Genomic DNA, 14891 nt, shown 5'->3' on the forward strand with positions numbered 1-14891 from the left:
TATTAGACAAAGAACCTGCAGGCTTGAACACTGCAATCCTGGTATTGTGGTCTATGGTCCTATAAGAACAAGAGATGTTTAGTTTCTGCTTGTTTACAGTATAGAATTGTCACATTGACTTTTGATTATAACGTCTCTCTCTTTTACCCTTCTCAGGATGTTTTCCTTATTTGCTTTTCTTTGGTGAGCCCAGCTTCTTACGAAAATGTCCGAGCCAAGGTGAGAACTGCTATCCACATAACAAATGAATAAAACAAACATTCCTGACCTCTGTCTCGATTTTTCAACAACCATGACCTTGATTTTTTTTTTCAATGGGATTCAGTTGACTTTTTTTTCCAGAGAAGTATGTACATTAAGAAGTACATACTGTCACTTTCTTAGAGAAATAGGTACATTAAAAACTACATACTGTCCCTTTCTTAGAGAAATATGTACATTAAGAAGTACATACTGTCCCTTTTTTAGAGAAATGCGTACATTAGAAAGTACATACTGTCCCTTTTTTAGAGAAATGCGTACATTAAAAAGTACATGCTGTCCCTTTCTAATACCCCTTTTCCATCTAATTACGCGGGTCACAGCCGGGAGCCTGACACGGGTGCTACCCGGCTGTGACCCGCGTCAGCACCCTTTCCATCTGCCGTCTCCAACCCGGCATATTGCCGGTTTGGTGACGTTGACGGTGACGCAGTGGGGGCGGCGCTCGGAGATCACATGATCTCCCAGCGTCGCCCTCCCATACAGTGTGAACGGGAGCCGTGTTGCTCCCATTTACACTGCACAGCTTACCGGGTTAAACCCATGTTCAACCCTGCAAGCTACCCGAGTTGGAATACTGGGTCAATCAACGGATTATTCCAACTCAGCCCTTTTACATCGGCCAGCAACATGGGTTATGTGCGTTTATGTGCAATAACCCGTGTTGTATGCTGGATGGTGGAAAAGGGGTATTAGAGATATATGTACATTAAGAAGTACATACTGTCCCTTTCTTAGAGAAATGTGTACATTAAAAAGTACTAAACCTCCTAATGATAATGTGTGGACCTTTATTCAAAAGTAAAGCATTCAATACCTTTAATACCAAGAAATAATGACACGGAGACTTGAATTTGGCAGAAAATTGTTAGCTATTTATTGTACCCTAACCATTAGAAAAATCCTGTAAAGTAAAATTTAAGTTAACATGCCGATTCAGCCGGCATATGGTGGCAGAAAAAAGAACGGCTATATTCAACTGACGATAACCTCAAAAAACATTAAAACCCAAACGATCCTACTTTACCACAAACCATACATAGGTAATAGGTGCCCGACTCAGACCTCCACGCTGACTGCCCACCCTGATGGGTGATGACGCTGCCCCCTGATGGGTGATCTAGCGGCCTTAAAAGTCAATGGAGGTGAGTGCACCTAAACCACACCAATACTGTAAACAACTGTGACTAACAAGTCAAACTACAACCTGCCGTTCTTTTCCGCCAACAGCGAAAGACTCTTCCCCAGAGTCTTCGCACCGCCACCATACCCTCAACCTAACTCCTGCAACACCAGAAACAGATCCTCCAGGAAAAACAGCATCCCTTCCTTGGACAGATGCACACCATCAGGCCGAAAAAGGTGACTGTCACGAAACCGAATCCTAGGGTGGCGAACCACTTTCCCTCCGTGGGCCAAAACCCACTTCGCCACCGCCGCATTCACCTTTTGCCTGGCCTCATCAATTGGGCGACCGTCCGCCACTCCTCGCCAACGCAACCTTGGCACCATCATAGAGAACACCAAAACACAATTGGGCCACGCTGCAGCCACACTGGCCAGATCCTCCATCATGGCCCATCGCAGCTCCAAAGATGTCCTCTTCCCCAGATCGTTGCCACCCAAATGGACAACCAGCACCCTAGGGACTCCATGCTCGCTGACCTGACTGACCAATATACTCTTCAGATCTTGCCACATCATCCCCCGCCAACCAAGCCAACGAACGCCATGAGCCCAAGGAAAAAACTGCACCCCATCCGAGGCCAAAAACCTGGCTGCCCAGTAAACATAAGAGTGGCCAACTACCCAGACTGCCAAATCGTCTTCTACCCAACCTGAAGAGAAGGAAAGGAGTAAAAATCAGTTAATAAGTATCCTAACAGGAGTTTATTGCACGCATTTAACCTGAAGGATCTGCCAAAAGAAAAAAGGGGTGTTTCTGTGTCTTGCAACAGTCACGGCCTAGCCGATCTAAACAAGCTTCCAGCCAATCGAAGCATAACATAAACACACAACGGGAAAGATCAAAATAAAATAAAGAAAATAAAAAGGGGGGGGGGTTTAAAATGGGAAAAACATGTAAGAACTCAGCTGGAGGTGAAAGCGTAAAAACCTGCTGAGGGACTTTGATTTGTACTGATCAGCCGAATTGTAGATTGGAATTCAGTCCGTCAAGTCAGGCAAAAAATCGCAAAAGAACTCCAGACCCCCGCTGCCAACAGCGGCGAGTAGCTAATCCCTGAGTAGGATGAACAGGGAAGACAAACAGACACCACTGCACAAGGACGTACTTAACCGTACAACATGAACTTATACAACGACTAATAAACTGAACTGTTAGTCAAACAAAAAACTCATGGAACCGGGCGAATATATCGTCTGTAACTTGGCGACTTCCATCGCCCCACCGCCTGGATCTCCACAACGGAAAACCCCGCCGACGCAGCCGACGTCGCCGCCCCGATATGGAAGGAATGCGTACCGAAAGCAGCGGGTGAAAGGCCCATGCTCGTCAGACAGCGACTCAGCATCCAACGAAACTGATATTTCGTTAAAGGATAACAGTCATAATGCAGCAACCACGACCCCTGCACACCGGGCCGAACCGCTGCATATTTCGATGCCAACCTCACCGGGCAAACGCTCTCCTCCAGAGACGGAACCAAAGTGACCCATCGCCCTCTACCCACTTGGTCTGTCTTAGAGCGACGCAATCTGCACAGCAAGGACCTCTCACCCACCACCACGTCATCCAGAAGCATGCGCGAGCCTGCCCGCTTAGATGGCGCTACAAGCTCTGAAACCCGAAAGGCTCCGTGGTAGGCCATGGAGAACGCCAACTGAAACAAAAGCGATTAAAAATTTGACGACGCGACACCGCCAACCGCATCGATGACAGCCGGTAGCAAGGCCGCATCGATGGGCCGTCGCCTATCCGGCGGCGTTGGCTCCACGCGCGCCCACCCTTTCATCGCCTTAACCAGAAGTCCGCTCTTTGTCACGTCAGGGACACCCTTGATTTTACTAAAAAACGAAATCCCAGCTAAGTACCGGGACACCACCGCTCTGGACCTACCCGTGACAAAAAGCTGCCAAATAAAAGAAAGCATCATCCAATGCCCGCTCTTACCTTCATGACTACGTCCTCGGACAAACTCTTCCCACTCGCTCCAAGCTTGCCCGTAAACCTTGAGCGTGTTCGGAGCCACTGACCGCATCGCTAGACCCTCCAGTTCGGTCCGATCACCTGCCAGACATAACGGGGACATTGAAACCCACGCTCATCGGCCTCGGGCGCCAACAAACGAAATCTCTCCCACTGACCGCGGGACAACGCGTCGGCAATTCCGTTCGCCCAAACCTCCAGTGCCACCATAATGGGGAAAAGCTCCAGCAGCAAAAGGTCCTTAGTGAAACCTTCGCGATGCCATTTCTCAGGCCACGAGGCCACGCACCAAGATCCCTCTAGGTAACAACCGAACCCAGAGGAACCCGCCGCGTCGGTAAACAGCTGTAACCTAGCATTGTCGGTCGTTGGGGCCAGCCAGATACGCACCCCATTAAAGTCCTCCAGGAACGAGGCTCAGACGGCCAAATCCCTCTTAATCTCGGAGGATAAACGAATGAAATGATGCGTTCTGGCACACCCCGCCGTCGCCCTTTCCAGTTTACGGCAGAAAACCCTGCCCATCGTGATCACCCGGCAAGCAAAGTTCAAAAGGCCCAGCAAGGACTGCTCCTGTCTCAGCGTGACTTTGCTTGACAACACGAACTGGCAAATAACCTCGCGGAGCTTCGCGACCTTGGCATGAGGAAGGCGACACGAGCCTGACACGTGTCGATTTCAATCCCCAAGAACGACAAACAGGAAACCGGCCCCTCTGTTTTATCCTCGGCCACAGGAACGCCAAAATGATAAAACAATGCTCGGATGCTGAACAGCAAGTCGCTGCAGCGTGGCGAATTCGCCGGTCCCACACAGAGGAAATCATCGAGGTAATGCGCGACCCCATGACCCCCTGAAGAAGACTCCACGCACCAATGCAAGAATGTGCTAAACCTTTAAAAAAACGAGCAGGAAACGGAACATCCCTTCGGCAAACATTTGTCAATGAAATATTCCGCTCCTATCCGAAAACCCATGAAACGGAATGAGTCCGGATGCAATGGGAGCAACCGAAACGCGGACTCAACATCGATCTTAGCCATCAGAGCTCCCGGGCCGTAACTACGAACCAACTCCAGCGCCTCGTCAAACGACTGGTACACCACCGAGCAGTGTGAGGGCGGTATCGCGTCGTTGACCGACAACCCGGACGGGTAAGAAAGATGTTGAATGAGCCGAAAGGCACCCGGAGTCTTCTTGGGGACTACCCCCACTGGGGAAATGACCAAGTCATCCACAGGGGGCGAGCTGAACGGGCCCTCCATCCTACCCATGCGCACCTCTTTATCCACTTTCTCGCGCAAAATGGACAGCAAGGCGCGAGTGGACTGCAGATTCCGGAGAGCCTTAACATAGACTTCGCCCGCAACAGGCAAGCGGAAGCCAAACTTAAAACCCTGAAACAAAAACTGGGCGTCTGTACTATTCGGATACCAATCCAACCATTTGGACATGGCGTCCAAATTAATTGGCGTTGGGGCCCTGCGGAGCGATCCCGCTCGCGCCGGGTCTTGCGTAGCTTTGCTTTCCCCTCGCGCCTTGCCGATTTCCCTTAAAACAGTTGGATGCCAGGTGGAAGCCACCACACTGCAAGCACGAATGTCGAAACCGACACTGCTTGCCGAAGGAACAGGTCGCATTATTAAACGCGAAGCACTTCCCCTTCGCGGCGGCCTGCCCCCCTCCGTGGACAGCCAACCTACCTTTCTTACCCTGTCCCCCTTCCGCGTTACTCCCCTGAGCGGACGACCCCGCGTGTAGCCCGTCCGCCGCCGTATTCCGGGGCTCCTTTGCGGTTTGAGAAGCCCGGGTGACCTGGAGCCAGACCTCCACGTCCTTGCAACCGAAGTCAATAATCTGTAAGCAGTCCTGCTTCTCTCGGAACTTCTCATCATACATCCGCCATTCGAGACCTGCCGATGTGCGCTGCATATCGTGTATCAAGTGCAGGTATCGTATGACGTTCATATGTTCGTCAGGCCTATCTTCCAGATAACACGCCGCAAAGACGCAAAAACCGGCAAGCCAGTTGTCGAAAGTTCGGAAAGCTTCAGCTCCGATGCCTTTCTTAGCCGTAGCTGCCTTATACTTCTTCTTCGCGTCCTTAGTCAGCACGAACATATCCACATAGTCGCCCCTGCAGATCTTCCTATGGCAGCTATCCCGCAACCCCCTTAAAACTGCCGTATAATCACAGTGGACTACCCCAGGCAAATTGCGGCGTTTCTTGGCCCTGCGAGCGTCCTCGCTAAGCCGCTTGCGTCTCTTCCGCCTCTCCTGCTGTCCCGCCGCCCTCTTAGCGTACAGGGATGAAGAAGAGGAGGAACTGAGAGAACTGGAGCGCATGCTGGACCCCGACGCCGGCTGGTCAAGCTCACCTGACGCTGACGACTGCTCGGACAGGGCGTCTTCCGGTGTGGAAACTTTGCAATCCTCCTCATCGCTCGCGTCCAGCTCCACCACTCCGCGATCTCCTGAAAAAGAAAACAAAGCACGGGACCCGGAAGCCACTCCCGGGGCCTGCCTAGCACTCCGGGGCAAAGACGTCCCCACCTCGCGACCGCTCTCCGTCCGTACCGGACGGTGTCCCAACTGCGCCGCGGCCGCCCCTAGGTCACGGCAAGCGCGCGCTATTTGCTGAGCCGCTGACCCTTGCTGTGTACCGGACGCCCCCGCTTCAGCGCGCGCGCCGGAATGCCTTGCTGCCCCCGGGGACGCCAATGGGCCCAATGCCGCCGCCACCGTCGCCAGGGCCGACGCCAACTCACCGGAAGCCTCCTGACTTCCCCAAAAATCGTTTCCGGCCCCAGCGGGAGCCCCCGCCGAAGCCGGCGCACCTCTCCTGACCCGCCGGCCGGCAGTCGCTGACAAGGGATCCGACGACCCAAGCCCCGCCCGTCTCACTGGTGAGCCGCTGGCCCCCCTGGTCACCATTGGCATGGTCCCCCACCAGTCATCTTGCCTAACCCGCACCTGCCGGCCCTCCCTACTGCTGCTGCGCCTGCCACCTGCCCCCCCGCACTCGCCCTCCCCCCGCAGGTCGGAGCTCTCCCCGTCTGCCGGGAAGGCACCTCTGTGGGGCTCCATGCTTGTGCTCCCTATCCTATGTCGCCCACCCCCCCCCCCCGCGCTACCGTTCCCCGCCGGACTCCGGCTGTAAGGGAGGCAGTAGGGGAGACGCTGATAATGGAGGCGCTGCTGCGTGCACACGTGCGCAAACAGCGCCACTGGCTGAGCGCGCGTGCGTGCACGCACCTCGTGCGCACGTCCCGCCGCTACCCGCCACGTCCTCTCAGTGTCTGGCCCACAAACAGGGACCGCCGGACAAGGCCCCGCGACAGGCCTCGTCCGAACCGCCGCCGCTCTTCGTCCACCCCGGCCCCCCCGCCCGGCATCACTCCGCGGCCTTGGTAAGGGGGACGGGTGGGAAGATGTTATGGGAGCACACGGAGGCCGCCCGCTCTGGCGCGCACGCGCGCGCCCGAGGGTGCATGCTCTCGGCAACGGCGCCTTACCCTCAAGAAGTGAAGGTGAAGGCCGATGCCCGGCCACCTCTGGACGGCTCCCCCGTGTTGCCGCCCCCCCCCCCCCTGCTGCCCGCGGCCGGAGGTAAGCACCGGACCAGAAGCCAGGGGCAGGGAAGACCGGGTCCGCCCAGCCACCGCCGCGTGGGCACCCGCGCCGGGGGACGGGGAACGGCCAGGTGAGCCCGCAGGCCCATCCGCAAACCCAGCATCCCAGCCAGCAGAGCGGTAACGCGCTGGGGTCCCGGCAGAGCGGAGGGGGCGAGAGGCGGCCATAATCCAAAAAATATTATGTGGGGGGGGGATGAGAGAGGAGGGTGAAAGGCTCAGTACTGTTATAACAGTGAATACTGCGAACAGTAAAAGTGGAAATTGAATCTCTAATCAGCTAGCTAAACAAAACTAGTGCAAGTGCAAATCAGTCACACTCACCAGAAGGCAAACCAGCAGCAAGAGAGACCAAGCTAGGCTATACAACCCTATATATACTGATCCCTCCCCTCTCTAACATTGGCTGTACTTTTCATCACAGTTAGGTCCACCCCTCACAGGAGGTTTAACTCTCTCCATTCCTATGCTGTCATTTCGCTCTCCATACCGTCACTTTCTTAGAGAAATATCTACATTAAAAAAGTACATACTTTCACTTTTTTAGAGAAATATGTACATTAAAAAGTACATACTGTCCCTTTCTTAGAGAAATACGTACATTAGAAAGTACATACAGTCCCTATCTTATAGAAATACGTACATTAAAAAGTACATACTGTCACTTTCTTGGAGAAATATCTACATTAAAAAAGTACATACTGTCAATTTTTTAGAGAAATATGTACATTAAAAAGTACATACTGTCACTTAATTAGAGAAATACATACATTAAAAAGTACATACTGTCATTAATTTTCTGCTTATAGCATAATGCACAGTATATGGAACAAAATGAATATATGACCTATGACCCTGATTAGAAAACTTAATTAACCTGCACAATATAATTATGCTGCCAACATATATTATATAGTCACATAATTTATAGCCCATGATACCTGTAGTACAATAGGAAGTTTGGATACTGTTGCTTATTATAAGCAATTATAAAATCTGAGGCAGAGATTATATGCCAACAACGTGCATGGTAACCATTCACCATGGCCATATGTGCTCAAGGTAGATGATCACCTGACAAATCTGCTAAGTCTGACTCGGTTGCATATTAAAACTATATAGTGATAATAATTTTCCCTTATTTAAACATTCTAACTAGAGATTGATTGAGATCTTGTATTCTCAGCTAAAAGATAAATGTTAATTTTTTTGTATCATGTGCAAATAATACAAGTACAGTAGCTGTAAGCAGGGCCTGATTAAACCTTTGTGGGGCCCGGGGCACTTAAGACCCAGGGTCAGAAGAGGGTATATTATATTGGGCATACCTTCCAACATGACCCATTCCAAGAGGGACAAAATGCTCTACTCCTGGACTTCCCTCTTAATATATGATTGGTGTCATCTGTGTTGAACTATTTAATTAATAAGAAAGGTATTTCAACACAGAAGAGAAGGCAAAGCTGTGATCCCTGGGTTATTTACAGCTCTCTATTCCCTTCAATCTCTCCTCCTCAGGAAGCTCCATTTAAGTCATGAAACCTGGCAGGGGTGGATCCAGAACAAAATGACAGGGGACCATGATAGGGGAAGGTAGGATGGGGGGACTTTTGTGCATGCTCCTGGGAAGGTGAGTGTTGTCTCATAACAAGGGTTGTGGCGTCACAGTGCCATACCAACGAGCCACAACCTCATTTTTATCACGCTGTGGGCATGGAGTACAGGTGTGGTGGGTGACAGGGTGAGTATACAATGACAGGTATGGTGGGGGACAGGTCTGGTGAGGGACAGGGTGAGTGTACAGGACAGGACTGATAGGGGACAGGGTGAGTGTGCAGGGACAGGTCTGGTAGGGGACAGGGTGAGTGTGTGGGGATAGGTTGAGTGTGCATGGACAGGCCTGGTAGGGGACAGGGTGAGTGTACAAGGACAGGTCTGGTAGGGGACAGGCTGAGTGTGCGGGGACAGGTCTGGTAAGGGACAGGGTGAGTGTGCAGGGACAGGTCTGGTAGGGGACAGGATGAGTGTGGGGGACAGGTCTGGTAGGGGACGGAATGAGTGTGCGTAGCCAGGCCTGGTAGAGGACAGGGTGTGTGTGCAGGGACAGGTCTGGTAGGGGACAGGTTGAGAGTGCAGGGACAGGTCTGGTAGGGGATGGAGTGAGTGCGTACATAGGGGGCATCACCTCATTCAGGGCACACGGTATATAGGAATAGTATGGACAGGTATACAGGGGGTGTCACCTCAGTACACATGGCACAGTTTATAGGATATAGGGGGTATGACATACAGCACATATGGGCAATGACACTATAGGTATATAAGGGGGGACTTACCCTGGTATTGGAGTTAGTCATATCACCCTCTTGGTCGTCGTGACCCGTTGCGGTGGACACTGGCGCCTTGGATGCCAGAGCAGGGCTGGTGTGGAGATTCTGTACGCGGGGAGAGAGTAGGAGCCGGGCGGCCCCGGAGAGGCGCAGCGCCCGCACACACAAGGGCATCGCCATGATCAGGCAGCGGCGGGACCCGGCCACAGTAGTCCGGGCTGAGGGGAAGTATGAGTAATGTCCCCAAATCACGGCCGCCGCCACGCTACTCTGCTCCGGCCAGCCCTGCTTCCTGGTGACACGCTATATTCATAATACAGTAGCTGCATGGGCTGTGGGGACTGCAGGTTGCATGCGGTCCCCACAGCCCATGCAGCTACTGTATTGTGAATATAGCGTCACCAGGAAGCAGGGCTGGTTGGAGCGGAGTAGCGTGGCGGCGGCCGTGATTTGGGGGCACTGCTTCTACTTCCCCTCAGCCCGGACTACTGTGGCCGGGTCCCGCCGCTGCCTGTACCCGCTGTGGTCGCTGTCAGTCAGGGCAGCCTGATCAGGACGACAGGGGGGGCACGTGCCTGGGTGACCCCCCTGAATCCGCCACTGAAACCTGTTATTCCGGTATCTTTGCCGGCACTGCATACTGACCTTCTCACATTCTGGCTGCCTAGTTCTGCTGTACACAAGGGAAAGCTAGTGATGTCAATGTGCTTTGGCCAGGGGGCCCCCTGACAGAAGGGGGCCTGGGGTACAATATCCCCCACCTTAATCTGGCTATGGCTGTAAATACTGTATAGAATAATAAAAGGTAACGTTTGACTGATTGCTGTGGGTTACACATACCTCCCAACATGTCCCTCTCCAGGAGGGACAGAATGCTCTGCTCCTGGACTTCCCTCTTAATTTATAATTGCCATCACCTGTGCTGAAACACATTTCTTTATTCATTTACCTGTTCAAAACAGGTGCTGGCAATCATAAATTAAGAAAAAAGTCCAGAAACAGAGCATTGTGTCCCTCCTGGAGAGGGTCATGTTGGGAGGTATGGGTTACATATTCTTATGTCATGTTAGTTAATGATGTCTTTTTTTGTTGTCAGTTTGTCACTGATCTTTTCTTGGCCAGGTGTTTGAGGACTGTTAAACCTGTAATCAGCTTTACAACAATACCATTATTACAGCTCTTAGTCATTCAATACAGAACGTTGCCTTTCGCAATGAAGTCGCAAATAGTAATTTCTCATCCCTCCCTACAGGGAAGACAGTATAAGTAATGATCTACTTGTGACATTGCTTTCCAAGCTATGATTATTATCTGTACGAGCCACTTATACTGTAAATGCTGTGCTGTGGTGTCACCAAGGATTAGGTACTGTAAATTGTCTACTGCTGGGGATCCCAGCAATGGACCTCAAGGCACACTATCAATCCAGGTTTTAAGGATAGCCATACTTGAGCAGAGGTGATTTATTTAGAACCACAGTTTTTTTTTTATTAAACCATCTGTGGTTGAGCATGGATATCCCTAAAATCTGGAATGTTGGGGGTATATTTACTAAAGTGCGGGTTTTCATAAGTGGAACTAATCAGACTCTAGCTATTATCTTCTAGAAGGTGCTAGAAATGATAAGTAGAATCTGATTGATTGCTATGGGCTTCACTTATGAAAACCTGCACTTTAGTAAATATACCCCTTAGTATGCATTGAGGACCATGGTTGAAACACTGATCTACTGATGACATGCATATGTATGGCAGGGGTAAACAGGCTTCACATTATACATTAGTTGCTGATAAAAAGTTATTGGACTCTCCTGTGAATTACCAATGTTTCATTGGGTTAAAAAGTGAAATAAAAGCAAAATCTACACTATTGTTTCTTGTTCTGTAAATAACTGTAATTGAAAAATATACACACAGTGCCAGTCAAAAGTTTGGACACACTTTCTTATTCATTTGAATGAGAAAGTGTGTCCAAACTTTGACTGGTACTGTATACTCAGGACACAATTACATTTGTGGTAATTTGCTTGTGCTGTCTTAATTGCACAAAAGAAAGCAAGCGTTGAAAAGCAGCTGCCGTGCCACTTTGCTCTCTGATACTGTTGCTGGGCATGCGGCCATAAAAGCAATAAATTGATTAAACAAATGATGCTGTATTCTACTTTCAGTTAATAGAAATATCTAAATAAAAATGACTTATCCAGCACTTTTACCCCTTATGTAGTGTTTGAGCACCATCTAAATCACAAAGGAGACTTTGTACATACAGTGCTTAAATACTTTTTTTTTCTATGCTCTAGGACTTGTAGGGAGGGGGTGATGCAGGTGTAGGGGTATGGGCATCACTGTGCAAACTGTGGGGGTAATTCAGATCTGATCGTAGATGTGCTAGCAAATTTAGCACATCTACGATGAGTTTCTCTAACATGCGAGGAGTCGCCCAGCACAGGGCTAGTCCGCGCCGCATGTCAGGCCCTATTCCCCCTCCCCCCTCCCCCGCACAGGTACAAAAGCATTGCACGGCGGCAATGCTTTTGTACCTGACAAGAAGCTCCCTGCCAGCGCAGCTCCTGCGCGCTGGCAGGAGTTTAACTGCCGCGTCCCGGGTTGCAGCGGCTGCGTGTGATGTCACGCAGCCGCCACGGCCTGCCCTACCAACAGTCTGGACATGCCTCGCCAACAGCGTCCTAACGCCATTGGCACGCCCCTCCCGCCCCACGCCCCGCAAGCTGAGGCGATCGCACCAATGAAATGCTTTCGCATCTCACAGGCTGCACATGCGCAGTGCGCCCTTCACATAGTAATTCAGACTGCAATCGCTGCCGCTGCAACGATGCAGTCTGAATTGCCCCATGTGTCTCTGCACCCCCACTTTCTGATGTAATGCTGCAATTTACGGTATTTTGCTATAAGAAGTGGGGTCTTGATGATGCAATTCACAGTGAATCATGCCCCCACACTGCCTACATGGATGGATAGAGATGTGACAGAGGGTTGTCTACTTTTTCAAGTGCCCCGGAAGAGCTTTCCCCTATTCTGCAGTCTTCCAGTAATGTGCTTATAGCATCACATTCACATCTACATACTGTATCTAATGTCACTTTTTAATTCCTTCCAGTGGTTCCCAGAAGTGAGACACCATTGCCCCAGCACCCCAATAATTCTTGTTGGTACCAAGCTGGATCTGCGCGATGACAAGGAAACTATTGAGAAGCTTAAAGAAAAGAAGTTGGCACCAATTTCTTATCCACAGGGATTAGCTTTAGCCAAGGAGATTGGTGAGTATGGGTCCTGACAGAAGATACAGAATATGGGCAGGTTGGAATGAGTAAAGTTAAAAATACAGTAAACACAAATGCACCTACAGTATTTCATGTACACGATGGGGCGAATGCACAGTTCACTGGTTTGCAGAGCATTTGTTGTGTGATTTTGTACTATGCACCAAGTGTATGCAAGTACGGCCAATGAAGAATCATATGCAATGCTGTCACATCTCCACATGCAATTGAAGAGATTTTACTGGGCGTTCTCACTTAGGCAGTGTTTATTGAGTGTGTGTCAATGCGGACTACGCAGTGTTGTGCAGCAACAGAAATTTGTATGTTTTCAGAAGTATTTTAAGTGGCTTCAATTAGGCATAATAACACCATCCACCAACCAACTTAACCTAACTGAAGTAGTACACTGATTTACAAGATTGTCTGTTTAAGGTCACTGCTTTTATTAAATGAATGAATAGTAAAATGGGTGGATAAGAAAGCACAGACCATCAGCAACACCAATATATTAACCCTTAATTGGTGTAGTGCTACTGTGCTACTTGGGTCTTACCTCAAGGAAAGTGCCCAGGTTCCCACAACCTGCCCCTCCAATGGGGGAGCGATCCACATCTGCCTCTTGCTCTACCTGTTGCTACTGCATAACAATGCTTTCCAGCCAAGCTGCGCCTCCTGTGCAAAATGAATGACATTACAGAAAATGTAGAACACTAATGTCATACATGATAAACATAAGTAAAAAAAATTAAAGTACAATCGGCTAGATTGTACAGCTAGACTGTAAATTAGCAGTAGATCCACCACCTCAACTTTTGTAGGCTAAGCCAGTAGTTCTCAAACTCAGTCCTCAAGAAGCACTAAGGGTGGGATATACTAAGGGAAAAATGCAGCAAAACCACCTGTTTTCAGGGGTTTTACCACATTTTCAAATGTACTAAGACCCCGCCGCCGGTTTTTCTCTGGATGGCGATACCCTATAGAAGCCTATGGGCTTCTTATCGCCGGACACCGCAACCTGTCGACGCAGACGCTGACTCCCCTCAATCCCCCTCCCCTCCCCAGCATACCTTCCTCCAGGCAGCCCTGGTTCCGGAAGGTAATCTCCTCCTCCCCCTAGCAACGCAGTCGGAGGTCCTTCCGGGTGCAGGGGGGACGAGGAGGTGCCGGGGACAGCCTGCTGCCTTGTTCCTGGAAACTGAGGAAATGGAGAGCCTAGGGAGGTGACGGAGACCCCCCGCACACCACCTTACAGGTATCGCGGGGGGGCCCTGTCACCGCATTGCGATGTTGATCGCATATGTTAGTACATATGCGATCAACATCGCTGCGAGGGGCGGCGATGTATGTTAATACATCCCGCCCTAACTGTTCAGGTTTTAAGTATATCCATGCTTGGCCAGAGGTGTCTTAATTAGTACCTCATTCAATATGATTTATCCATCTGTGCTGAGCCATGGATATACTTAAAACTAGAGATGTGCGGCGGGCACGTTTTGTGTTTTGGTTTTGGTTCTAATTCCCCGCTCGTGTTTTGGTTTTGCCAAAGCCACCCTTTCGAGTTTTGGTTTTGGATCTGGATGATTTTAGAAAAAAACATAAAAACAGCTAAAATCACAGAATTTGGGGGTGATTTTGCTCCTACGGTATTATTAACCTCAATAACATTCATTTCCACTCATTTCCAGTCTATTCTGAACACCTCACACTATTGTTTTTAGGCCAAAATGTTGCACCGAGGTGGCTGTATGACTAAGCTATGCAACACAAGTGTGCGGCACAAACACCTGGCCCATCTAGGAGTGGCACTGCAGTTACAGACTGGATGGCACTTAAAAAAAAACTAGGCCCCAAACAGATCATGATACAAAGAGGAAAAAGAGGTGCAAGATGGAATTGTCCTTGGGACCTCCCACCCACCCTTATGTTGTATAAACAGGACATGCACACTTTAACAAACCAATCATTTCAGCGACAGGGTCTGCCACACGACTGTAGCTGAAATGACCGGTTTGTTTGGGCCCCCACCAAAAAGAAGCAATCAATCATTCCTGGCACAAACTGGCTCTACAGAGGCAATATGTCAACCTCATCCTCTGATTCCTCACCCCTTTCACTGTGTACATCCTCTTCCTCACAGAGTATTAATTCGTCCCCACTGGAATCCACCATCACAGGTTCCTGTGTACTTTCTGGAGGCAATTGCTGGTCAAGGTCTTCAT

At 50.1% G+C, this 14891-nt stretch overlaps 1 protein-coding gene across 1 annotated transcript in view; it reads left to right on the forward strand.

Moving 5' to 3' along the window:
- Positions 1–14891, forward strand: part of RAC2 (Rac family small GTPase 2) — a 336789-nt gene that overhangs the window by 244590 nt on the left and 77308 nt on the right. The window contains exons 4-5 of the mRNA XM_063940653.1: positions 157–219; positions 12510–12669. Of these exons, the coding sequence (XP_063796723.1) occupies positions 157–219; positions 12510–12669 (223 nt within the window). The remainder of the gene's footprint in view (positions 1–156; positions 220–12509; positions 12670–14891) is intronic.

The sequence above is a fragment of the Pseudophryne corroboree genome, chromosome 9 (assembly GCF_028390025.1).
Source record: "Pseudophryne corroboree isolate aPseCor3 chromosome 9, aPseCor3.hap2, whole genome shotgun sequence".
NCBI classification, from domain to species: Eukaryota; Metazoa; Chordata; class Amphibia; order Anura; family Myobatrachidae; genus Pseudophryne; species Pseudophryne corroboree.